The 26,976-nt window shown below is 47.6% G+C and overlaps 1 protein-coding gene and 1 long non-coding RNA gene across 2 annotated transcripts in view; both read right to left on the minus strand.

Moving 5' to 3' along the window:
- LOC310657775 overlaps positions 1-26,976 on the minus strand; it is a 144,477-nt gene that overhangs the window by 83,448 nt on the left and 34,053 nt on the right. The gene's annotated exons all lie outside the window — the stretch shown is intronic.
- PRKG2 (protein kinase cGMP-dependent 2) overlaps positions 1-26,976 on the minus strand; it is a 69,644-nt gene that overhangs the window by 32,127 nt on the left and 10,541 nt on the right. Inside the window, exons 3-5 of the mRNA XM_083398343.1 lie at positions 10,654-10,820; positions 7,163-7,276; positions 2,916-3,021 (exon numbers count right to left, since the gene is read on the minus strand). Coding sequence (XP_083254469.1) covers positions 2,916-3,021; positions 7,163-7,276; positions 10,654-10,820 — 387 coding nt within the window. The remainder of the gene's footprint in view (positions 1-2,915; positions 3,022-7,162; positions 7,277-10,653; positions 10,821-26,976) is intronic.

The raw sequence follows: 26,976 nt of genomic DNA on the forward strand, positions 1-26,976 counted from the left end.
TGAGATACAGCCCTTCAGCTTTGAACTATACATACAAGGAGCATCACGTAAGAACAGCTGACTTGACCCAAAGCTGAGACTGTCCCAGAAGGCCTGCATCTTGGTAGTCAAGATAATCCCAAAACTATTTGGTAGTTATAAGAATGAGCTCATATATAAGTTTATATTCACTTGTGTGGATATATGCTAATTCACTTGCTTTGGTGCTATGCTTATCTGGGGGTCCTGGAATGCTGGGCTCTTGGAACAGAGAATGTAGCTTTTCGTACGCCTTGGATAGTTGCCACTTATGCCCTGATGGTAAGCTCTGGTCAAGCTGACGTATGTTGATCTATGTATAAGTAATGTACAGTGGTACCTTGGTCCCTGAACGGCTTAGTTGCTGAACAAATTGGCTCACGAATGCCACAAATCCGGAAGTAAGTATTCTGGTTTCCAAACATTTTTTGGAAGCCAAACGTCCTACACGCAGCTCCTGTAGCCAATCGGAAGCTGCACCTTGGTTTTCAAACGGTTTCAGGAGTCAAATGGACTTCTGGAATGGGTTACGTTTGAGAACCAAGGTACCACTGTACAGTGTACAGTGTACCACTGTACCACTGTACAGTGGTACCTCAGGTTAAGTACTTAATTCGTTCCGGACGCCCGTTCTTAACCTGAAACTGTTCTTAACCTGAAGCACCACTTTAGTTAATGGGACCTCCTGCTGCTGCCGTGCTGCCAGAGTACAATTTCTGTTCTCATCCTGAAGCAAATTTCTTAACCTGAAGCACTATTTCTGGGTTAGCGGAGTATGTAACCTGAAGCCTATGTAACCCGAGGTACCACTGTATACACATTTGCCTGGGTGAAGGCAAATCGCGACAACCTCTCCCTGTTGCGGTGTCCGTGCCATGTATGTAAAGATGGCAAGGCTCTGCAAGCTGTGTTGTAAGTTTACACCTTTCTTTAATAAAGCACTAGAGCTGGTCATTCTGGCATTTATGACATCCTTCTTTGATACCTCTGCATCAAACCACTCGCTTAGGTTCTCCTTTGGGCCTGTGGTTCAGAACACCAGCCCATCTGAATCAGATCTGATCATATCTGGATCAGATATGGTAGAGGATAGCTCAGTTAGCAGAGCATTGGATTCTTGATCTCAGTGTCGTGGATTCAAAGCCCAGGTGCCCACAGGAAGCCCCTGAGCAAAACCTGAGGGCAACAGCACTCTCCTTACTTGGGATTGCCAGCAACTGGTATTCTGAAGCATACAATGGAAGGAGAAGATTGTCACTGCAAATAGCCACTGATAGCTTTTCTATCTCTGAATATAGAGCCACACAAGTTGTGGGCTACAAGAGAAAAATCAAAATACCTGCAAGAAATCTGGCCTTCCAATACAATTTTCAATCTTATTTTAATACTGTACCATTGTGTTATAGTCACCTGCCCTAAGGCCAGCAAGAAATTCTGTAAACAAAATTTTCTCAGTCAGCAAGGCTGCTCTCAAGACATATTGCTGTGTCTGCCTCATTGACTTTATTTACTAAATATAGATGTAATTGAAATCAGTAAATGTCCATGGCAGACCTGCAGATACTTCACCAGCAATCAGTGAGGCATAAGTGGTTACTTGATGCCAAAGCAGCTTGCAGGAAGGAATTAAATAAAAACATTCAAATCTGAATTGCTAGAGAAGTTTTACTTGGCAATCTGTTCCAAGGCTCTGCCATCTAAAAACAAGAGGATTGAATGATTGACTGATAATCTTGGATCTCTGCTTATTTTCAATAATATACAGTTAGGCTTCTTCCAGATGACTTGTTTATTGAACATTCATCCAGGTTCGTTTGCAGGGAGACAATGTTGACTATTTAATGTAGGGTTGCCATATTTTGAAGAGCAAAAAAGAGGACGCATTTGCCAACTTCTACTTTTAACTATGGATCGCTGTGACGACTCTCATTTTACATACCCATGAAAAAGAGGATCTGTCCTGGAAAAAGAGGACATATGGCAACCCTAATTTAATGAGCATTCATTCTGATTTGTTTGCAGACAATGTGTCAAAGCAAGCACTGATGCACTATCCAGTAAATTTCCCCATCATTTTCATTTTCACAAAAAGTCCAATATTTGTGGGGAGAAGGATTTTTGCGCAAGACGTCCCAATAAACTGTAATTGTGCATTATGTGTCTGAATCCCACCCCAAAACAGCAGCAATCTGGAAGTGCTGCTGTGCTAGTTAAATGTTATGAGCATAATCTTCCCCCTGAGCTCCACCCTTTTCTGCCAGTGACCCGAGGATGAATTCAGAAGCAATCACTTCTGTTTTTCATTAACCATAGCTTGCCATATCATCTGAGTACAGTGGTACCTCGGGTTACATACGCTTCAGGTTACAGACTCCGCTAACCCAGAAATAGTACCTCGGGTTAAGAACTTTGCTTCAGGATGAGAACAGAAATCGTGCTCCGGAGGCGCGGCAGCAGGAGGAGGCCCCATTAGCTTCAGGTTAAGAACAGTTTCAGGTTAAGAACAGACCTTTGGAACGAATTAAGTACTTAACCCGAGGTACCACTGTAGTTTAGGAAGCTGGCATTTTTTCATTGACCACAGTTAAATTTAACCACAGTTTAGGAAGCTGGCATTTTTTCATTGACCACAGTTAAATTTAACCACAGTTTAGGGTTCAGATGACACACTAAACAGTGGTTAATATAAAACAGAATTGGTAGCTTCTGACTTCCTCCTCGCAGCCATGGGAAGGCTGCAAGCTCAGGTCAAGCTAGGGGGATTCTCCTAATGCTAAACCACAGTGTAGCATTATGCCTAAATGAAGTCAATGTATCTAAATGCATCAGACCGTCCCCACTAAATGCAGCAATAATTATCTGTCTATTCTGAGAAAATAAGGGTATGCTTTGTTTACCTTCTGAGGAAGTTTCTGTATTGATCATGCCTTGCTTGTGCTGTCCTCCTCATTATATTCTGGAAAACCTCTCTGTCTAATGCCCATGTCTTCACGCTGGTGACAGCTTTAGGAACAACAAGAACAGCAAAATTAAGAAGCTAAACCATTCTACAGCATACAAAAAGTCACCCAGGTACACCCAGTGCAAATCCACCAAAGTGAGCACATTGACTGAGGTTCTTTGTGAAACTGAGAATGCATTCACACTCACAGTGGGATTTTTGTATCACCTTCTCGTAGCCGAGATTGTCAGCCAGGGAAGCTGCAACCGGCGGCTTCACACCTCGCTGGTGTGATGATATGATTTTGCACAGCAACTGCTCATGTTTCACCCTGGATGATTTCTATTCCAGGACAGCTTATAAATGTTGTAAATGAATAATTGGCATTCTCAGCAGGATTGCATAGCAAAGAACTAACAATAGCTCAGAGCCTTCCAAGGGGACAGATCCAAGGTGATGCATCTCAGATTTTGCGGGACTACTAGTCTCATCACCCTTGATTGCTGAGTGAGGTTTATGGGAACTGGAGTACAACAAAATCTGGGAGGTACCTCAATAGCTACCCCTGAGTTAGAGTGCCAGGATAAAGAAAATAGAGTTCAAGTGGGTGTCAGGCGTCAGAGGATCCAATCCCCACAGCAGGTTGCCAGGAAAGGAAGACAAGGAAAGTTCTTACCAAGTGCTTTTTATTCAATATTCACAGAGAGAGGCTTAGAAATGCAGCCTCTTAGAATAATGGCATTGCTCCGAGTAAAGCTCCAACCCCCTTCTCTCCTAACTTCCTCAATGCAGAGAGATCTGCATTGGCTCCCAGTATGTTTCCGAGCACAATTCAAAGTGTTGGTGTTGACCTTTCAAGCCCTAAACGGCCTCAGTCCTGTATACCTGAAGGAGAGTCTCCACCCCCATCGTTCAGCCCGGACACTGAGATCCAGCTCTGAGGGCCTTCTGGCGGTTCCCTCATTGCGAGAAGTGAGGTTACAGGGAACCAGACAGAGGGCCTTCTTGGTAGTGGCACCCGCCCTGTGGAATGCCCTCCCACCAGATGTGAAGGAAATAAGCAGCTATCCCATCTTTGAAAGACATCTGTATTGTTTTTAACACTCGATTGGGAGCTGTCCAGAGTGGCTGGGGAAACTCAGCCAGATGGGCGGGGTATAAATAATAAATTATTATTAATTATCATTATATTCGTCAACAGCACCACCCCCTCTATGGTTGCCGCTTAGGGCCATCTGTCTCCAAGCCCTTTGCTCTCCTACTTTTAAGGCTCACCAGGTTCTGGGAGATGGTGGGTCTGGAATGCTTTCTTATGTCAGCTAGCTGCTCCAGCTCTGGCCCCTCCACCTCTCCCATTATTTCCCAACTTCCCCCCTCATCTTCATCTGACCTGTGACCTCCCTCAAACTCCTGTTGTAATTCAGAACTGTCTTCTTCTTCTCTGGAAGGGTCAGGCTGGGGAGGTGGTCTCCACCATTCCTCCTATGCCCAGTGGCCTTTGTCCATTCCCTAACCCCCAGTCTAAGTTGCCACATAGGGTTGCTGTGGGGCAGAGATGGATTTAGAGCAGTATGAGCCCTGCAGCCACACCAGGTGTGTAGCCAAGATGGGAACATTCTCAAAGCCTGGTAAGTGGGTAAGAGCTTGCCCAGCTTTGGGAAGGAGGCATTAAGGCTCCGGCAGGGTCCTAGAGTCCTCCTTCCCAAAGCCAGGCAAGTTCTTACCAAGCTTTAGGAAGGAGATGGGAGGGCTCTAGGATCCTGCCAGAGCCTTATGCCTCCTTCCCAAAGCCCAGCTTAAGCTGGTGCCACAAGGGCTGGGGGTAGGGTGTCAAATGCACAGGGTGGTATATTACCATAGCTGTCAATGTTTCCCCTTTTTAAAGGGAAACTCCCTTATTTTGAATAGGATTCCTCACAAGAAAAGGGAAAAGTTGACAGCTATGTATATTACCACAGTCCACGCCTACATGGGGAAGGATGAAATAGCCCCTTGGTATTTTGCTCTGAGCTTTTCAGAGAAAGAATAAAATATAAACAAACTGACAGTCCTTCTTATTAATACTGTGGAGAATATTCCTTTCTTATATGATAATGACTCCTGCTTGCCTGGATGAAGGATAGAGAGGTGTGTGTAGAAAGTGGCCCATTGTACAAAAGTAAAATTGACACCTATTGCTCAACCCATTTATGCCTCTGGCATTGCTCGCCATTGGAGTGTGGCTCTTGGAACATTGCCCAGAAGGTAAGCTGCCCCCTAATCTCAAAAGGGCTTCTCATTCCCACTGCAATATGTATCCATGCTACTAAATACAAATAACGCCCCCCCCCCGAAATCTTCATACTTCCCAGAAGTTAATAACATCTGAGTTGTGCTTAGGATGCTAAGGAGAAACGTTGACAAAGACTCCTAATTAACATGCACTAAAAACTGCTCAAAACCTGACCTGGGGCTGTAACGAGCTGACAACTCAGGAGCACTTCGTAAAAAACAAACGAGAATCAAAATAGAAAGTGGTCATGGCAGATAAACTAATCTGCACGGTGCTGCCTCTTGTATGAGATTAGCAGAAATTGTTCCGTGCCGCTTTTCTGAATATGAATTGCGTCTGCTCAACACACAAAAAGATCCTCAGGGCCTGCTTTTTCCCTTCAAGAATCTAACTAGGCTTCTGGAGCTAGGAGTTCTGGGCCAATGCATTGACCAACAGGCCAGAGAAGGGAACTGTTGCTACTTCAGAGCAGACAGTAGGAACCTCTTTATTGGAATTCACATATCCAAGAGTGAAAATGATGCATCAATCAGATCCCTCTGTATGTAACATTCCCAGGTCTTGTTTGGGAACATGTCATGGGAAACTACTGGGATGTTTTTCCACACCTATTGGATTAGCCTCTGCCTGCCTGACACATATATTTGTCCGTCTGCCTTCCCTGATTAGGGACAGAGCCAAAATTTGATTCAGTTTGATTCAGTTCTCATTTAAAGGTAAAGGTAAAGGGACCCCTGACCATTAGGTCCAGTCGTGACCGACTCTGGGGTTGCGGCGCTCATCTCGCTTTATCGGCCGATAAAGCACAGCTTCCAGGTCATGTGGCCAGCATGACTAAGCCGCTTCTGGTGAACCAGAGCAGCGCACGGAAATGCCGTTTACCTTCCCACCGGAGTGGTACCTGTTTATCTACTTGCACTTTGACGTGCTTTCGAACTGCTAGGTTGGCAGGAGCAGGGACCGAGCAACGGGAGCTCACCCCGTCGCGGGGATTCGAACCACCGACCTTCTGATCAGCAAGTCCTTGGCTCTGTGGTTTAACCCACAGTGCCACCTGCATCATTTAAAGGTGAACCCACCTAAATCACACTTCCCAAAACAATGTGCGAACTGAAACGCAGCCAGCTTTCAAAATTTGCACTCCTCTGAATTTTGCAGAGCGGTTCTCCAGTCATATAATGCATACTAAAATGCATATGTTAATTGCATATAAATGCATATATTACTGAAAATGACATGCAAACGTGCATTATATTAGAGAAAATATTAACATTCCCTAATATTTATTAGGGAAAATACGCTTTGCACAAATTTGCATCAAAAAAGAGGTACGCTGGGAGAAATTTGCACTAGAATGCTGATGAATTTACAGGGGGACTTTTTAAAAAGAAAATAAATAAATTTGCAAACTGAGGTGGAAATGTGGAGGGCTGAAAAACTGAGAAACTGAAACTGTCAGATTTGCCCATCTCTAGCCCTGATCTACCTTGTTTTGCCCTTTCACTCACAAACTGCTGCTCCAGTTTTGGAATTCCATTTGCTAAATCCCCTCACAACTGCTTGTTCCACCAACCTCAGCTGCCCAAGGCCTTGCAGCCATAGCTAGAGACGACCAGATGGTGTGCTTCAGAATCTCTACAGCAGGGATGGGGAACCTGGGGTCCTTCGGCTGTTGTTGGACGACAGCTAGCTGACTATTGGTCATGCTCACTGGTGCTGATGAGAGTTCAACAACATCTGGCTCCTCATCCTTGCTGTGCAGCATCAAACCCAAAGCTGCAGGTTTTGTCTCACAAGACCCTCACATGGCCACTGTACGGCTCTTCTCTGTTTGTCTCATCATCACCACAATCTCTTCTATCAGGAAAGAGCAGCCTGGAGAGGGTTGCTTTTCTGCTTTTGCAAAATTTCGAGGGATTAAGCGCACACACCTTTCACCGAGGCCGTCCTTGTGCAGTTGTACAAAATGGCCAGCTCCCCAAACGCTGTCCACACAGGAATCGAAGAGAGAAGTTTGTTTTGCTGAAAGACTTCCAACCTGCCTTCTGTGGGGAGAAAAAGACAGAATCAAAAATGGTGTGCAATTTTGCTGACCAGCTACGAAGCAGGTTCCTACAATCACTTTTATATAAAACTTAACACCCCCCCCAAAAAAAAAACAGACAGCCAGGTAATCTAATATCTTAGCTAGTACTTCAGTGTTAGTGTGAACTATCCCTAGCAGTTTAGAACTGGGAACTTAGAATAAATCTCAACGGATTTTAAAGCCTAAAGCTTAAAACCCCTAGATGAGCTCTACGCCCAGTTTTCAATATATACGGCAAGATAAATTACAACCTCTCCATGAAAATTCTGCTCCGGGCAATTTCTTTTACACCTTTTTTTTATATATTCGTTGAAAAATGGATTTTATTAGAGTTAACAATATTTTACCGCCTTCTGCATCCAAAACTTTATTCCTCGTTTCAGCTAACGGCAAGATTTCATGTGCAGGTGATCTCTGAACATGTCTGTGTGTTTCTTTGCTGCAATTGTTTCCCTCGAGGCTAAAAAGTCGAATATAACACAAGCACACTGTCCACAAAGTAGCTATTTTGCTAAACATTAAACAATGGTTCTAATATTGGAGGAGCCAGTGGAAATTAGAGGCGAACCTTTTTTTAGGAGGAAAGGACAGCTTTGCTCTTAACGCCATGTTCAGGGGAGCTATTTCCTCCCTAGTATTGATTTCACTGGTTTAATTAGGAGTAACTTGATTCAGCTATCGACTCAGCTAGAACTATGGCAGTGTTAATTGCATCAAAGGTCAAACAAAATATGACGGCAGCAACCATGTTTATTTAAGCACACATCTTGGCAAAGTGTGCCTGCCTGCCTCATTGTAAATGTCAAAGTGGGGTACAGGGGTGAAGGAGCTGAATCTGCCCCACAGTCTCACCCCAGACATTTGCCTTGCAGTGCAGCTTAGTTCCCATATTGTAAAAAGAGGAGCCCTGCAGGATTAGCCTTGATATGTCCCGATGGCAGAGTGGTGCATGCTCTGGTTATCTCCCGCTTGGAGATAACTCTACGTGGGGCTACCTTTGAAGATGACCCGAAAACTACAACTAATCCAGAATGCTGCAGCTAGACTGGTGACTGGGAGCGGCCACCGAGACCACATAACACTGGTCTTGAAAGACCCACATTGGCTCCCAGTACATTTCCGAGAACAATTCAAAGTGTTGGTGCTGACCTTTAAAGCCCTCAACGGCCTCCGCTCAGTATACCTGATGGAGCATCTCCACCCCCATCTTTCAGCCTAGACACTGATGTCCAGCTCTGAAGGCCTTCTGGCGGTTCCCTCACTGCGAGATGTGAGGTTACAGGGAACCAGGCGGAGGGCCTTCTCGGTAGTGGCGCCTGCCCTGTGGAACGCCCTCCCATCAGAGGTCAAGGAAATAAACAATTATCTGACTTTTAGAAGACATCTGAAAGCAGCCCTGTTTAGGGAAGTTTTTAATGTTTGAGGTTTTATTGCTATTATTATTATTATTATTATTATTATTCAGTTGGGAGCAACACAGAATGGCTGGGGAAACTCAGCCAGATGGGCAGGGTATAAACGAAGAAGAAGAAGAGGAAGAAGAAGAAGAAGAAGAAGAAGAAGAAGAAGAAGAAGAAGAAGAAGAAGAAGAAGAAGAAGCAGCTCACAAGCAGGCTATGAGCACAACAATGAATTGGGGTGTTGGGAAAATCTAAGCTATGCCTTCTCAGAAGTAAGTACCACTGAATTCAATGGGGCATATAGTGGTACCTCGGGTTAAGAACTTAATTTGTTCCGGAGGTCCGTTCTTAACCTGAAACTGTTTTTAACCTGAAGCACCACTTTAGCTAATGGGGCCTCCCGCTGCCGCCACGCCGCCGGAGCACGATTTCTGTTCTCATCCTGAAGCAAAGTTCTTAACCCGAGGTACTATTTCTGGATTAGCAGAGTCTCTAACCTGAAGCATCTGTAACCTGAAGCGTATGTAACCTGAGGTACCACTCTAATATTTTGGCTGCTTGAGGCATTGGAACCCTCATCATTAGTGAGGTCAGAGTATCTGGTGTAGCCTTGCAAAGAGTGGCCAAACCAGACGACGAGACAAAGGGGCGGCAAGCAGCTTGTGGAAAAGGCTAGATAGATTTAGCGGTCAGGTAGTGGGAGAAATAAAAAGGGAAAGCTGTATCCATAATTCTTGTGAGCATTTCTGGGATGGGGAAAGGTGGGATATCCAGCTGGCCATTTATAAACAGATAATAATAATGACTCATCTCGTAGGGCTGCTGTGATGGATGGATGAGGTAGGAAGGCACTTAAAGCACAACAGACATTATCACAAGCATCGCATTGCTCCTCTTGAGGCCATAAATAATAGTTGATGTGCCTAGAAACATCGCTGGCCACAGTAGCTAATGGAACTTCTGGGTTCAGACTCAGTGTGCAATTTGCATGGACAAAAGGATTGCCCTGTTGTAAACTATCGAGGAGATGGGTGCTGGAAGCCCTATATTCCATCTGGGCTGCCATCTTAGAATCATAGAATTGTAGAGTAATGCAAGATAAATAAACACCCAGCAATAAAAGATAATGGGAGAGGGTTTACCCCAGAAAATTATTTGTCAAAATTACAAATACCCAAATACAGACGGTCATTTACCCCCGCTAGATTCAACGTGCTGCCTTACTGCAGGGCAGATTCGAGGGTAAACCATACGTGGAATGAGTCTGCCCCTGCGGCTTGATGGAGGTAGAAACTGTCTCTCATGTCTTGTTACATTGCCGTTTCTACGGGCATATATGTTCAGTATTTATCACTCCTGTTACACAAAAATCTCCAAATGGGTCCGAACTTCAATGTCTAAAACTCCTGGTAGAGGACAAGGATCTAGAGATCACGCTAAGGGTGGCCAAATTCTGTGCGACTGCCATAAAACTTAGGGAACAAGCGATTAAGGTTTTAAATGACAATTTTAGGTTATATTTTAGTGATCAAGATTTAATATATATTCTTAAGTGCCGCTTTATCTGAATTGTCTCTGTAATAAACAATTGCAATTCAATGTATTCCTGTTGTGTTTTATGATATTGTAAGTGAGCTGGAACTGGTCTGTGACCGTAATAATAAAATTCAGAATTGTAGAGTTGGAGGGGGTCACAAGGATCATCTAGTCCAAACCCCTGCAATGCAAGAATCTTCTGCCCAGCATGGGGCTCAGACCCACATCCCTGAGATTAAGAGTTTAACCATATCTACTCAGAAGCAAGTCCTCAATTCAACAGGACTCACTCCCAGGCAAGCGGGGCTAGGATTGCAGAATGGCAAGTTCATTCCAGGTCTAAGCAGCAAAATTCCCAGTGCTAGCCGTTTAAATGTACAACTGAATGTGGTTTACTAACCTGCCAGTACAAATATATGGTTGCCAGGCTCCCCTTGTTTGATTATGTAGCTCCCTTGCTGGTATGTTCTCCCATACATACATTCCACCATATCTCTGATCTGCTGCGGGTCCAGCCTCTTCAGAAATTGGTTTCTACTCAGGGCATCGGTGATGAGCTTTTTCTCACTTATATTCAGTAAACCAGAGAGAGGAGAGAAAGAAAGGAAGGCAACAGTCACATTCATTTGCAACATATAAATGGATTGCATTATGTACAACTTATTCCTCCCATCATGGTATTCACAGTCCAGTGCCCATGAAAGTAGTTTACATTTTTTCTCTGCAACCTAAAACATTCAGCACATAGGAAGTTGTTGCTTTAAGCATTTGTCAGTCTAGCCCAGCACTGCCTGAGCTAGGGATGGGAGGATCTGTAGATTTCGATTCTCTTAAGTTTCTCGATTTCCCCATTTTAAATTCAGTCCTCCACATTTTTGCAACAATTTGCAGAGTGCTGTTGTTGTTTTTAAATCCTCAGGAATATTCTTCAGTATTTCAGTGCGATTTTCTCTTGCTAAACACTATTCTGCACACAGTTTTGACTAGCGTGCATGGTTTTTTTTTTGCAAGCAGCTTCTCCTAATACAATGCATTTTTTGTTTGTCGTTTCAAAAACATGTGCATTTTGATACGCACATTCAGCGGCGTAGCGTGGGGGGTGCAGGGGGGGCCGGCCGCACCGGGCGCAACATCGGGGGGGGGGGGCGCTCGCTCGCACTCGCAGCTCTCTGCCCCTACCTGGCTCACTCACTCTCTCTCACTGCAGTGCTGGCTGTGCAAATCCGATCCGAGCCGCCGGGTCGCCGCCCACTGTGGAGGGGAGGGTGCCAGGCGTGCGGTGCGGTGCGGAGAGAGAGCGAGGGACTATCTGGGGGAGGGACAGTGCAGCAGGGGGGGGGCGCAAATTACTTGCCTTGCCCCGGGTGCTGACAACCCACGCTACGCCACTGCGCACATTCCTCTAACATATGCATTTCTGTAAACACTGATCGGTTGGAGAACTTCATCACAGCATTTGGAAAAGTGTGAGTTTTGGAGGATGGCTATGTTTTGGTTCTCATGCTGTTTCAGGAAGTGCAGCTCTGACACATTCTGGTTTAAATGTGACCTGAATTGAATCCTTTTCCCCCCTGCCCTGCCCTGCATCTCCACTGGCAGCAGATCTCTAAGGTCTCAGGCTGAAGCCTGTCACATCACTTGCTGCCTGGTCCTTCAAACAGGGTATGCCAGGGACTCAGCTCGGCAATGGGGGCTGGGAAATTTGTTGTGCCATTTGTTGCAACCGAACCCTTCCCCAAAAATACTTACAACATGGAAGCATACACAAACACACACAAACAAACAAGCACACACACAGAGGGAGAGATTACATTTTTGTTGGCTCCATGATGAGATTCAGAAGATTGAACCATATGATTAAGAAGTAAGAACAGGACTGTTGTTGTAATTTATCAAATGTGAAATCTGGCTGAAGTTGCATGCAATGGAACTCAATGTAGCGCTAAGAAGATTGTTCCATCAGTGCTGTTGGTGTAATGTGAACAATGGGTTGATGTACACAGTGCTTGGTCTCATATCTTTAGGAGCACATCCCCCCATGCTTGGATGTTCTGCGATAAGGGTGCCAGGTGCACTGGGTTACCATAGCAACACCAGCGAGGTCAAGCGTATGACATGCTGAGTTCTTCCATTGGTTCAGGAAATATGCCTACAATTAGAAATAGGTATAACAGTCTTTAGGGATGCAGGTGGCGCTGTGGGTTAAACCAACCACAGAGCCTAGGGCTTGCCAATCGGAAGGTCGGCAGTTTGAATCCCTGCGACGGGGTGAGCTCCCCTTTTTCGGTCCCAGCTCCTGACAACCTAGCAGTTCGAAAGCACATCAAGTGCAAGTAGATAAATAGGTATCGCTCCAGCGGGAAGGTAAGCGGTGTTTCCGTGCGCTGCTCTGGTTCTCCAGAAGCGGCTTAGTCATGCTGGCCACATGACCCGGAAGCTGTCTGCGGACAAACGCCGGCTCCCTCGGCCTATAGAGCGAGATGAGCGCACAACCCCAGAGTCGTCCGCGACTGGACCTAATGGTCAGGGGTACCTTTACCTTTTTATAATAGTCTCTAGGGCACTGTTTTCATTATGTCCTAGTGCATGTCTCGTCCATGCCCTGTCCTGTTCGCTGTCGACATCTGACTCTGAATCTGTGAGAGTCAGGGGAAGAGTCTGTGAGATCTCTCTGTACATGTGTATTTTTCCTTCAAAGACCAGAAGAACTGCATACAGTAGACAGTAGTGTTTAGCTTTGCACTTGGAGACAATAAACACTTTGTGGGAAAGGAGTTTTCCCCTTAACGGGGGGACTTTGGAAGAAGTTATTCTGCTGGGAGCTAGAAATCTCTGAAGACTCTGCTGGGCAGTGGCGAAGGAAACCTCTTCGGCACCCGGTGCAGGGCACCGAAGGGCGGGTAAACTGCCTGGTGGCACACGCATGGTGCCTATACGGACACATGCGTGGCAGCCTGTATAGACTGCGCATGCACGGTGCCCGTATGGAAGGAGCTTGAGCGGCAGCCCATACAGACGGTGCTTGAGCGGCGCCCATACTGAAAGCATGGGCACCCTCAGCCGCTCTACAGCTGGGGGGAGGCAGTGTACCATCTTGCCAACAAACCCCCAGGTGGCACCCGGGGTGAACCACCCCCCTCCGTGCGCCCCTGCTGCTGGGGCTCTGAATCCTCTGCTGATACATCCCACAGGTTGAGGTATGGTGAAGTGACTTTCACAAATCTCCAACAAGTGCAATCCTTTCCGCCTGCAAGATGGAATGATCTTTGCTCTCAGTGCCCTATGCCAGGGGTGGCCAACTTCCAAGAGACTGCAGTCTACTCACAGAGTTAAAAACTGGCAGGGATCTACCTCTGTTTTGGGGGGGTTCAGGTAAAAGTTGTTGAGCTTTTCTAGGGAGGAGAAAGGCTCTGTTTTATTGGGGGTTCGGGAGGCATAAGTTGCTTAACTTTGGGAGGTGGGGCGTAACGTTTTTACATTTTGGGGTCAAAGATAGCAGCTCACCAAATGAGTTTTCATCACTGAATGATGAAAAACAGCCTTGGTTTGTACACTCCATCTTCTGTTCTCCAACAATGGAGGGTGGGGCGGGGCAAGGGGCGGGGCCAGAAGGGGGCCAGCGATTGACCAAAACCTCGCAGGGATTGACCAGTAGATCGCGATCGACCTGTTGGATATCCCTGCCCTATTCAATGCTCTGGGAGTTCTCCTGAACCTCCCAACAGATTTGGGAAGGGTGTGGGAAGAGGAGAAGATGGAGAAGTCCCATTGTGCTAGCAGGACATGTGGAATTGAATCCAGCCCATGGTTTCATCAGAATAGTACACTGCTGTGAAACGGCAGACTGACTTACAGATATTAGGCAATGCTTTCATCAAATTACCTGCGCATTGCTTTTGGCAATTTTTAGAATTTGCAATGCCGAAGCAACGTGGATTCTGCATTTTTGCAATCTTTTCACCTTACAGCAGACACTTTCCTGTGCTCTCCTAAGAAGAAGCCCTGTTGTGGCAGACCAAAAATCCATCTTCAGCATCCTGTTTTGCCTCTGAGAAACTTGAAAGCAACTCATGAAGGCAACAACCCTCTCTTGTTGTTTTCCCCAGCAGCCGGTGCTCCCTGGCCTTTGAACATAGAGCTTGCACACAGTCATAATATGACAAGCTGCCATTGATGTGTCTATCCTCCATTCGTCTCTATGGGGGCTTCAAGGCTGTTGCTATTTAGGGGTGGAATTCAAACACATGCTGGGAAATTCGGGTTGTGCCAACTGATTTGGAGCATTTTTGGAGAAAATGCATTTCACTGCTCCCCCTTTTTTGAAAGGGACAAGGGGATAGGAAAATGCACTGGCAAGTGTAGGACTTCCTTGACACAACGTCAACAACCCACTGTGAAAACAAACCAGAATGAATAATGAAAAATATAAAGGCAATGTCAAGTCTCACAACAACCTTCTGCTAACTAGTCAGGATAAACAGTCAATAATCAGGCTGTCTGGAAGTAACCCTAGTGCCTTTTTCAAGTACAGTGGTACCTCGGTTTACGAACTTAATCTGTTCCAGAAGTCCGTTCTTATACCAAAACCATTCTTAAACCGAGACACGCTTTCCCTAACAAGGTCTCCCGCCGCCAGTGCCCTTCCACTGTTCGGATTCTATTCTTAGACTGAGGTAAAGTTCGCAAACGGGGACCCTGCTTCTGGTTTTGCGGAGCTCGTAAACTGAATCGTTCGTAAACAGGGCTGTTCTTAAACCAAGGTACCCACTGCAATCAAAACTGGTAGTCATTACCAAATCCTGGGTCAGCAAGTTCTATCACACCCATAGCTATGTGAATAAGCATTTCTTCTAGCCTGTACTGAATCTCCAGTCAGAAACAATGGCTGAATATTCTGGTATTATGAAAAAGGTAGAAAAACTCTGTTTTTTTCCATGTTGTTGTTGTTTAGTCGTTCAGTCGTGTCCGACTCTTCGTGACCCCATGGACCAGAGCACGCCAGGCACTCCTGTCTTCCACTGCCACCCGCAGTTTGGTCAGATTCATGTTTGTAGCTTCGAGAACACTGTCTAACCATCTCGTCCTCTGTCGTCCCCTTCTCCTTGTGCCCTCCATCTTTCCCAACATCAGGGTCTTTTCCAGTGAGTCTTCTCTTCTCATGAGGTGGCCAAAGTCTTGGAGCCTCAGCTTCATGATCTGTCCTTCCAGTGAGCACTCAGGGCTGATTTCCTTAAGAATGGATGCGTTTGATCTTCTTGCAGTCCATGGGACTCTCAAGAGTCTCCTCCAGCAGTTTTTTTCCATACCACACACCATTTAATTTACCTTTACCACATCCCTCTTTAGTCCTATTCCCCCCCCCAAAAAAAAACTAAGATGACTCAAGCTATGTAGACTTCTTTCAAAAGCCGGGAGGGCGGAAACTGTGACCCTCCAGATGTTGCGGACTTGAAATCCCATCGGCCCCAGCCAACATGGTCAATTTTATACAGTTATTTTTTCATAAAATTTATATACCACTTGTTTGTAAGGGATGTGGAGAGCTGGAGTCCAATGAAACCTAGAGAGCCAAAGGTTAGTCACTCCACCTTACCACGTTGTTGGCATCCATCTGTCTCGAGAGACAATGGGTGTCAAACTATGGCATTAGCAGCACCCAAGTACCCTCCTCGGGGTGCAAGCCTGTGTGTGGAGGTCCTGGACTGCCCCGACGACTGTTGGGATGCTGCCGGGAGATGGGGGCAACTGGCGGGCCTCCAGCTGGCTCCAGCCACCAGCTGGCAGCCGGGCGAAACTCCGGTTCTTGGAACAGCATCAAAAACTGCGACTCAACCCTCAGAAGAGCTCAGAAGCTTAAGCATGCAAGCCAACAGATATAAGAAGTCTTTGCAACGGAAGTGGCAGACAGAGACATGTGTAAGCATATTTACAGCATTTATTCAACAGCAGGACAAAGGAAAAACATGTCTGCTTCCCTTTGTGTTCAAGCACAACAGCGGCATAGCAAAAGCAATATACAACGGAAGTTCCCAGCAGACTGTGCTGGAAGTAAACAGACTTGCGACATACAACAACTCCACATATCTGCTCCTCTTAAGGCAGAACGGAACATCAATATCCTAACAACGACAAGAAGGCATGGCCTTCCTGATGTGGTCCAAAGGAAAGCAGAGCAATACGTTTGGCACCAGCTTGGCTGCAGGAGTTGCTGGAAGGAGGGGTACAAGGTGCCAACCAACCATCTTAGGGACTCCACTCTGGATTTATGTAGGGTTTGCTCTTTAGCATTTCTTCTACCAAAGATGTCCCACAAGGCAGATGAAGCTCAGGGTCAGAGTTTTCCTTCTCCTACATGGGCTACCTTCAGAGGTTGATGAACTCCACCTGCCCCTCACTTCCCTCTACAGCACGTGCAGAAAGTGCCTTCTTGACCGTTGGACCCACCATTGGTCTTGTCCACAATATCTGCCAGAGCCTGTCTTTGCACAAAGGGGAAGTCCCTAACTCACGGAGGGTTTGAGACCCAATGGCTACCTTACAGTAACTGTGTGAAACACTCTTTAGGGTGAAGAGGGGGAACCTTCAGCTCTCCAGATGTTATTGAAACAACAACATCGAAAGGGTCACAGGTTCTTCATATCAACACTGCATGAAACACACACTGTCTGAGCCCACGAAACTGAGAAACTGAAATATATTTATTCATTTGCAAATGAAGGGATCTGAATCCACATCTAGCTAACTTGAAGGGCAACCTTTGCCCCGGAATGCTGTGCTTTCGTTATTGCCTGTGTGAGGCTCATCCATCTAATGAAGCGAATCTCAACACAGCACTTTGGAAACCCTCCAGGGTCTCTTCCGACTTGGATTCATAAAACAAAAGTAAAACTGTCCCAGAGAACGAGGCTTTGCTGCAAAATCTCCAGAGGGCACCTTAAGAGTGAATGATCACTTCCCGTTTTGCAGCTTGATTCATTTCCTTTATTACCTGTGCAGCAAGCTTGAAAACGAAGAACGGCAATGATAAAAGCCTAGAAAAATAAAATCAGAAGCACAGAAGTCGCTGTGTTTCCTGGCCAAAATAGAAACTTTGGGCATTTAGGAAACTTTAGGCCTAGCAAATCACATTGTATATAGGTCACAATGTTCAGCAGAAAACAAATTTTCTAAGTATAGGCTAACCCCCACTGCCATCTTGCATAAGTGGGTTTTTTTCTTCTTTACATCAGGAATTCCTAATTAGACCCAAATATTAAACATTTCCACAGAGCTGGCCAATGCATTAGATATTGTCCCTAAGGGACCAATTCAGGCTACCTTAACATTTCACTCTCGTGACGATGGTCCATCATGCAAGCTGAATTTTGGTTTTCCCCTTTTATGGGGTTTCTACGGCTTAATTGTCTTGGTTTTCCATCTTTACTTCCCCCACCCCATCTGATCCTGTTATATCTTAACAGGAAAAAATCAAAATACGAGAGAGAGAGAGAGAGAGAGAGAGAGAGAGAGAGGGAAAGGGAAAGGGAAAGGGAAAGGGAATGAGAGTGCATTAGTTCACAGAACTTGCCGCTTCCAAGAGGAGACTAGTTTCTGAACAGTATACTGAGTTCTCAATGATGGTTGCATGGCTAGCTTCAGGAAATAGCCTCCTCACATGAAACTGTGATGTGCTGCAATGTGTCTCCTCCAGTGGCGTAGCGTGGGGGGTGCAGGGGGGGCCGGCCGCACCGGCTGCAACATCGGGGGGGGGGCGCTCGCAGCTCTCTGCCCCTACTAAAATCCACGGGTTAGGGGGCGCAAATTACTTGCCTTGCCCCGGTGCTGACAACCCACGCTACGCCACTGGTCTCCTCCCTAGGCACCAAAGGTAATAGCTGGAGTGCCAAACCAGCATTGGCCCAGTTTCTATGAGGGATGCTGCTGCCAAGGGGAAGAGAGGTCAAGACTTGGCTACCTCCCATCTGGTCCTGGCCATCTGATGTTACCACTAGGGCAGACATGGCCAAACTTGGCCCTCCAGCTGTTTTGGGACTACAATTCCCATCATCCCTGACGACTGGTCCTGTTAGCTAGGTGTTATGTACCAAGCCGCCCGGTTCTGCAACTTCTCAGAGCTGGAGAACATGCTTCGTGACCGCCTCGTCGGTGGCCTGAGGGATGAGAAGCTGCAACGACGCCTCTACGCTAAGAAGAACCTAACGTTCCAGGTCGCTCTGGAGGAGGCCCTGGCAACGGAAGCGGCTGAGAAGTCGACGCAAGAGGCACGGCCGAGCCAGCCGTCCCAACCGAGGGTCCACCACGAAGACCTCACCGACGACTCAGGATCCAACAGGGAGGAGGTGCACCGAGTACAGCAGCGCACTCAAGCAGCCCACATACCACAGCTGCCTCGACGAGAAGGAGGGAACTGCGCAAGCTGTGGAGAAAGTCACGAGAGGAGGACCTGCCGTTTCCGCAACGCAGAGTGCAGGCAGTGCAGAAAATCGGGACACATCGCCCGGGTGTGTCGGGCTCGGCCCACCCGACGCCAGGCATCAGATGACCAATCCAAGAGCCCCAGGTCCCGGGGCCCAACGCACCAAGGCAACTCAACGGAGCTCACGGACTTCCAGGTATACCAGTTGCCCCACCCCAACGTAGAGAAAATTTATGTAGAGGTACAGATAGAGGGGGCCCCATGCCGCATGGAGCTTGACACGGGTTCAAATCTATCCATAATCTCGGCAAGGACCTTAAGGAAACTGTGTCCTACTGGGGGTCCCAAACTCAGGCCGGCCCCATTCACCCTCCGGGACTTCCAGAAACGTAAGGTCCCCACAATGGGGGTGGGGACCTTCAGGGTGCAATACCGAGGGCGGACGCGGCAACTGGATTTGCTTGTGGTCAAGGGCCCCTACATTAGCTTACTGGGATTGGCATGGTTTGGACCACTGGGGCTAGCCGTCACCGGGGTGAACAACACTAGCTTACAAGTGGACGTGGACGCCATATGCAAGGAATTTCCGGGGGTTTTTGATGGGAAATTGGGACAGTATACGGGCCCCCCCATTGCTCTACAGCTTGACCCCGCAGTACGACCAGTCAGGCTCAAGGCCCGCCGGGTCCCGTTCGCCCTGAAACCCCGTATAGACGAGGAATTGGACCGGCTCGTGGAGCAAGGAGTGCTGGAGCCGGTGCCTAATGCGCCCTGGGAAACCCCAATCGTCACACCCGTCAAGCCTAATGGTTCGGTCCGCATCTGCGCAGACTACAAATGTACCATAAACAAAGCCCTCACGGCCCATGCATACCCAGTGCCAGTGGTCAGCCATGTCCTTGCCACCCTGGCTGGGTCGAAAATTTTTGGCAAGCTGGACTTGGCCCAAGCATATCAACAGCTACCAGTAGATGAGGCCACAGCAGAGGCACAGACGATTGTGACGCACAGAGGAGCGTTCAGGGTAAAGCGGCTGCAATTCGGCGTCAGCGTGGCACCAGGCATATTCCAGAACCTAATGGACTCTCTCCTTAAAGGAATTCCTGGCGTCACCCCCTTCTTCGATGATGTGTTGATTGCCGGGCCCACACCAGAGGAGTTTGAGGACCGCCTCCGCACCGTTCTGCACCGTTTCCAGACGGCGGGTCTCAAGGTGAAGCGGGAAAAATGTCTACTAGGAGTGCCTCAGGTGGACTTTCTGGGATTTATGGTGGACGCAGAAGGGGTCCACCCGACTGGGGACAAGGTACGGGCCATTTGTGATGCCCCAGCGCCCAAGAACAAGACTGAACTTCAGGCCTTCTTGGGACTATTGAACTTTTACCATTCCTTCCTTCCCCACAAAGCGGCGGTAGCAGAGCCCCTACACAGACTTCTGGACAAGCGGGCCCCTTGGGTGTGGGGCCAGCGCCAGGAGGCTGCATTCCAGGCAGTCAAGGACTTGCTTGTCTCAAACTCGGTCTTGGCACACTTCGACGAGAGGCTGCCGGTGGTGCTAGCATGCGACGCCTCACCCTATGGCATTGGCGCTGTCCTGGGACATCAACTCCCGGATGGAAGAGAGGTACCAGTAGCATACTTTTCCCAGACACTCAGCGCAACCGAACGGAACTACTCACAAATAGACAAGGAGGGGCTGGCAATTGTGAAGGGAGTAAAAAAAATTCCATGATTTCTTGTACGGGCGGCCCTTCACCGTGGTGACTGACCACAAGCCGTTGCTTGGCTTGTTTGCCCCCGAAAAGCAGACCCCCCAAGTGCTGTCTCCTCGCGTCCTCAGGTGGTCAATTTTCCTTGCCAGCTACCAGTATGCACTGATTCACCGACCTGGGAAGGCGATGGGCCATGCGGACGCCCTCAGCAGGCTACCACTACCGGAAACAGGCCCCGACCCAGCACCTGCACAAGAGGTTATGAGCCTGGAGCTGCTTCCCGACCGCCCCATTCAGGCACAAGAAGTTGCACACCATTCCAAGAAAGACAGGGTCATCTCCCGGGTCCTGGACTGGGTGTGGAGGGGATGGCCCAGCAACAGCCCTGGGCCAGAATTCGCTGGCTACACAACCCGCAAACATGAACTGTCGGCCCACAAGGGGTGCCTGTTATGGGGAAGCAGGGTCGTTGTTCCCCAGCCCCTCCGCAAAAGGGTCCTCACAGCCCTACACGAGACACACCCAGGGGTAGTAAGAATGAAGGCCCTGGCCAGGAGTTATGTGTGGTGGCCGGGGATCGACGGAGAGATAGAGGCCTGGGTCAAACACTGCCAGGCCTGCCAAGAATCCCGCCCAGATCCCCCAAGGGCCCCAGTCCAGTCCTGGGAGTCCGCCCGAGCACCATGGTCACGCCTGCATGTGGACTTCGCTGGCCCCTTTCAGGGGAAAACATTCTTCATAGTGGTGGACTCCTACACCAAATGGCTGGAAGTCGCACTGGTACCGTCCACTTCTACATCCGCAGCCATCCGGGTACTACGCAGGCTGTTTGCAACCCACGGGCTCCCTGACACTCTCGTCTCAGACAACGGGACTGCATTCACGTCAGGAGAATTCCAAACCTTCACAGCGCAGAACGCCATCCGCCACATCCGTTCGGCGCCATTCCACCCTGCCACCAATGGCCAAGCAGAACGCATGGTGCGGACCACCAAGGACACCCTTCGCCGCATGACGCAAGGGGATTGGGAGTACCGCCTTGCCACATTCCTCCTAGCACAGCACAGCACCCCCAGCTCAACGACTGGCCGGAGCCCCGCTGAACTACTAATGGGTCGGCGCCTTGCAATCAGATTGGACCGCCTTCACCCCGATAGAGCTCAGGATGAGGTAGTGGTGGGGGAAGGCAGGAACCCCCGGACCTTCGAGGCCCAGGACCCAGTGTACGCAAAGAATTTTGGGGCAGGCCCAGCATGGGTACCCGCCACAGTCACCAGGGTCACTGGCCCCGTGTCATACGAGGTGCTAACGGATGGGGGGCAATGCTGGCGCCGCCACTGCGACCAGATACGGCGACGATTCCCGGGAGAAAACCAGGAGGAGGAAAGGTCGGAGGAGTCCCAAGGGAACAGAGCGGCAGTGAGGCCCATAGAGCAGGAGGGGCCAGCAGGAGAGGCAGAATCAGTAAATACAGAGAGGACCCGCGAGGCCGAAAGGACACCGGAACCAGAACCACGACTGAGCGAGCCGGTTGCGCCAGACCAAACAGGCCCATCACAGCCAGCATCCTTGGAACACGAGCCAGAACCTGAACCCCGGACCAGGGAACACCACAGGCCGCAACGCACACGTAGGCCGCCGGCGTACCTCGAGGACTATGAATGTGACCTCCCGGGCAGGACTGGAACTTAGAGGGGAGGGGTGTTATGTACTGAGTTGAATAGGATCGAAACTGCAGCAGTCTGATTGGTCCTAGAACAATAGGATCCAAATCGCAGCAGTCTGATTGGTCCTAGAACAATAGGATTCAGAATGCATCAGTCTGATTGGTCCTAGAACAATGCAGCAGTCTGATTGGTTGGCAGGAACCACCCAATCATGCTCCAGATATAAGTGAATCCACAACCTGATTGGCTTACAGTAGAATTCCAGAATTAGCCAATCATGTGCAGCCCATTGTGTAAATAATGTATATAAAGCAGATACTTTGAGGGGACATTCATTCCTCCTCACCACTATGAGCTGAATAAAGAGCATGAAATCACTTTGCGACTCTGAGTATATTTCACTAGGGATGATGGGATTTGTAGTCCCAAAACAGCTGGAGGCCCAAGTTTGGCTATGCCTGCACTAGTGGGGGCCACACTGCAGCTGCTCTCACATGGCAGAAGGTCATGGCAGAAGGGCCTTGAAGGATCTATACAGAATTGCTCTTTGTTCCAACCCACTGTTACATGCAGCCTTATACACTAATGAACCAAATGTATAGTCTATTCTTTTCCTAATTATTACTTTCCTATCAACTTAATCTCCACTCCCATTGCCAACAATTCAATTTGTAATTTTTATTTGCACGGGTGTGCTTATTTATTGCTGGGAACATAAAGAAACATTAACTCCATTAAAGGCTCGTCTGGCGCAGTTACTTTCTCCCTATAAACGTTGATTGATGAAACAAAAATTACAAACTTCGCCCTGCTTCCCCATTAAATTTTCTCAGGGTAGTAATTAGTGGGTGCATAATCGTAGACAATCACCTGCATTATATGATATTGAAGTGGGGGGGGGGGACACAAATTACGAGGTTCAAACATCAAGAGCTGAAGGAAAAATGGAAAACAAAATTGCAATGAGGAATAAAGAGAAACCAAGGCAAAAACTAAAGGAATTAAAGGGACAATCCACTGGGAATCTCTCCTGCATAATCCCATGGACATTAACGGAAGCTGAGTTGTACATTATGCTGCTCTTATACAACTCCCATTCACTACAATGGGGTGCATGTAGAATCTCATAGCAGACGAGATAATAATAATGATGATGATGATGATGATGAAGAGTTTGGATTTGATATCCCGCCTTTCACTCCCTTTAAGGAGTCTCAAAGCGGCTAACATTCTCCTTTCCCTTCCTCCCCCACAACAAACACTCTGTGAGGTGAGTGGGGCTGAGAGACTTCAGAGAAGTGTGACTGGCCCAAGGTCACCCAGCAGCTGCATGTGGAGGAGCGGGGAAGCGAACCCGGTTCCCCAGATTACAAGACTACCGCTCTCAACCACTACACCACACTGGCTCTCAATGATGATGATGATAATAATAATAATAATTTATTTATTTATACCCCACCCATCTGGCTGGGTTTCCCCAGCCACTCTGGGCTGCTCCCAACAGAGTATTGGAAACACAATAAAACATCAAACATTAAAAACTTCCCTAAACAGGGCTGCCTTCAGATGTCTTCTAAAAGTCAGATAGTTGTTTATTTCTTTGAGGGTGTTCCACAGGCCGGGTGCCACTACAGAGAAGGCCCTCTGCCTGGTTGAGTGGCAGAAGAGACAACCTGCTTCCATTTGATTTAGCCTCACACTTCCTAAGGCAGCTTCCCCAACCTGCTGTCCTCCAGATGTTCTGGGCTACAAAAAGTAGATGTTGTGAGAACTTATTATTGCTTAGACCAGGTTTCCTCAACCTCGGCCCTCCAGATGTTTTTGGCCTACAACTCCCAAGATCCCTAGCTAGCAGGACCAGGGGCGAGAAAATGTGGGGTGAGAATAGAGCAACCCTTCCTTTATTTATCCCTTCCTGATCTTTATTGTAATTATTATCATGTTCTCCAACACTTTTGCTATCCTTCTTCAGCAATCTACGAGTGGAGAAATATCCCCATTCACACACTGGACGAGGCCATACCGTTCGTGACAGCTATGTATAGTTCGAGGTTCAAACAGGGCTGCTGCAAACTGTACATTTCATTTATTAGTACAGTGGTACCTCGGGTTACATACACTTCAGGTTACATACGCTTTAGGTTACAGACTCCGCTAACTCAGAATTAGTACCTCGGGTTAAAAACTTTGCTTCAGGATGAGAACAGAAATCGTGCTCCGGCGGCACAGCGGCAGCAGGAGGCCCCATTAGCTAAAGTGGTGCTTCAGGTTAAGAACAGTTTCGGGTTAAGAACAGACCTCCGGAACGAATTAAGTACTTAACCCGAGGTGCCACAGTACTTCTATTTCATAGGCTATGTTTTCAAACACACCAGGAATGTGCTTCAAAAGCCAGATCTGTTTTACGACGGGCTGGGTCGCTCTGGCACTCATCTCAGTGATAATGACATGTTTTGGAAGGGGATCTGTTGTTTGGAAGACATTTCGAGCTCAGTCGCTGTTGCTTGGGGAGTTGGGGTGGGAGGGAAGCTGCTAAATCCAACCTAATAACTGTAACTTGAGATAAAACTTCATTTTTTTCATAACATATCTTGGTTTTTCCCTTGATGTCCTACAGGCACTCTTCCTTGGGCTCCAAAATATATTCTTATCATTTAGATTTCTTACTCGCTCTTCCACACAAGTACGAAAATCAGAATTTGGCACCTGCCCTGGCAGTAGACAACCTGCTGGTTGCATTTTGTGCTTTGTTGTTCGGTTGTGTAGACTGCACTACACTGCACTGCCTTTTTCCAGGGGGAGGAAGATGCGGAGAAAAATGGGGCTGTTGGGCCATTGAGCTACCTAGTTTAATATCATCTGCTCTGACCTGCAGGGTTGCCCCAAGGTTTATGGGATTTCCTAGTGCTAATATCCAAGTTCCTTTATGACTGGAGATGACAGGGATTGCCTGGGGTCTTCTGCATGAAGGACAGTATTTTTAAAAAATGCCTATAATAACTACATTTGAAAGACGGGCTTAGCAAACATTCAGTGACAACAGCTTCCCTTGACAAGGGAAACAGATCCCTTTGTAGCTCTTTGAGGATGGAATCATGGACCTACTCGAGCAGGACCCTGATAGAGACACATGTCAGACTAGCATGTTCTCTTCCTCCTGGTCGATCGTTTGGGAGCTTCAAAAGCTTTCTTCAGCCCGAACATCACAGCGACTGATGCCAACAGACATCAGCACACTTAGGGATCCTCAGAGTCTTTGCAGCTTGCGTAACAGACCTCAGCAACTCAGCATTTTGGCTAATCTACTTTATCTACATATAAACACACACGGAGCAGTGCAACATGGCTCCCTCTCTCTCTAGCATCAGACAGCAAAGAGAAAGAACAAAGGACAATAGTCCATGGAACACAGTAACACAAACATCCTGTCTCTGTCACCTCCCACTTTGTGGAATCAAAACATACACCATCATGTGATAGGCAAAAATCCAATGACTGCAATCATTCACTTTTCACAAGAGTGCATGGTGGAGAGAGCTTATTATGCAAGACTAGACTGGACTGTGTGGAGGAGGAGGATGCGAGTGAGCATCTCAGAGAGGTCACAGCTTGCTGTGCTTTCAGGTCAATCAATACCAAAGCGAGTGGAAAAAGTTGGAATTGCCTGGGGAATTTTGCAGGCTTGTAGCAATAGCCGAAAGATCATCTGACTAGATTGCAAGGTTCTCTGCATGCCTATACATTCACCCTTCGTATTTACAAGGAATGAAATGGACATGCCACTTTGAAACACGGGGTACATAGGAAGCTGCCTTATACAAATTGAGGATATCGGTCCTTCGAAACCTGTGTTTTCTACACTGGTTGGCAATAGCTCTCCAGAGTTTCAGACTGGGGGTATTTTCAGCCAACACGGAATTGAACTTGTGCCTATCTGCATGCAATGGCCCTTCCAGCATTAAACTGTTTAATTTATTAACCACATGAATTTATTGGCACTTCTGTCACTATAAGCCATGTCCCTTAGAGATGATGGGACAGAATGACCTTTTATTGGCATCTACAGAGCAAAACACCAAGTGATGGACCAGATTACTGTTGGCTCTAATGACTAGTCTGGCAAGCTTGACATTCTGGCTTCTTTTTAAAAATAGTCCCCAGCTTAACACTGGTGAGTCCGCAAGCCAATGAACAGAGCAAGAGGTCTGCTGCACCTTGTCGTCTGAACAAGCATGATGTCTCTTGGCCAACCCCCATATTTTCTCCATGCAAATGTTAAGCCATTTCGACAGGAAGAATGCAGCTGTCCAGCTCAGGAGCGTAATATCACTCACACCTTACTAACTATCGCTGGCTATTCACACATCCTGTCCCTTGCAGTATTGTATGCCATTGACTGAATGGCACTCCCAGTTTGGTGTGTTGCATTTAGTAGATCTCTAATGGCAGAGGGACTGAGATGTTCTGAACTTTTTTCTTAAAGGTAAAGGTAAAGGTACCCCTGACCATTAGGTCCAGTCGCAGACGACTCTAGGGTTGCGGCGCTCATCTCGCTTTATTGGCCGAGGGAGCCGGCATACAGCTTCCGGGTCATGTGGCCAGCATGACTAAGCCGCTTCTGGAGAACCACAGCAGTGCACGGAAACACCGTTCACCTTCCCGCTGCAGTACCTATTTATCTACTTGCACTTTGATGTGCTTTTGAACTGCTAGGTTGGCAGGAGCAGGGACTAAGCAACGGGAGCTCACCCCGTCGCAGGGATTCGAACCGCCGACCTTCTGATCGGCAAGTCCTAGGCTCTGAGCTTTCTTCTTAGGGTGAAGTAAACATACTCTTCCTGCTTGTTTGCTGTCTGAAATAGGAGTGTTCAAGTCTCAAGGAAGTTGCTTACCTCCCTTTAGTCTCAGAATCTGGCTTTGGGAAATGG

Source organism: Podarcis tiliguerta, assembly GCF_965153285.1.
Source record: "Podarcis tiliguerta genome assembly, chromosome: 9".
NCBI classification, from domain to species: Eukaryota; Metazoa; Chordata; class Lepidosauria; order Squamata; family Lacertidae; genus Podarcis; species Podarcis tiliguerta.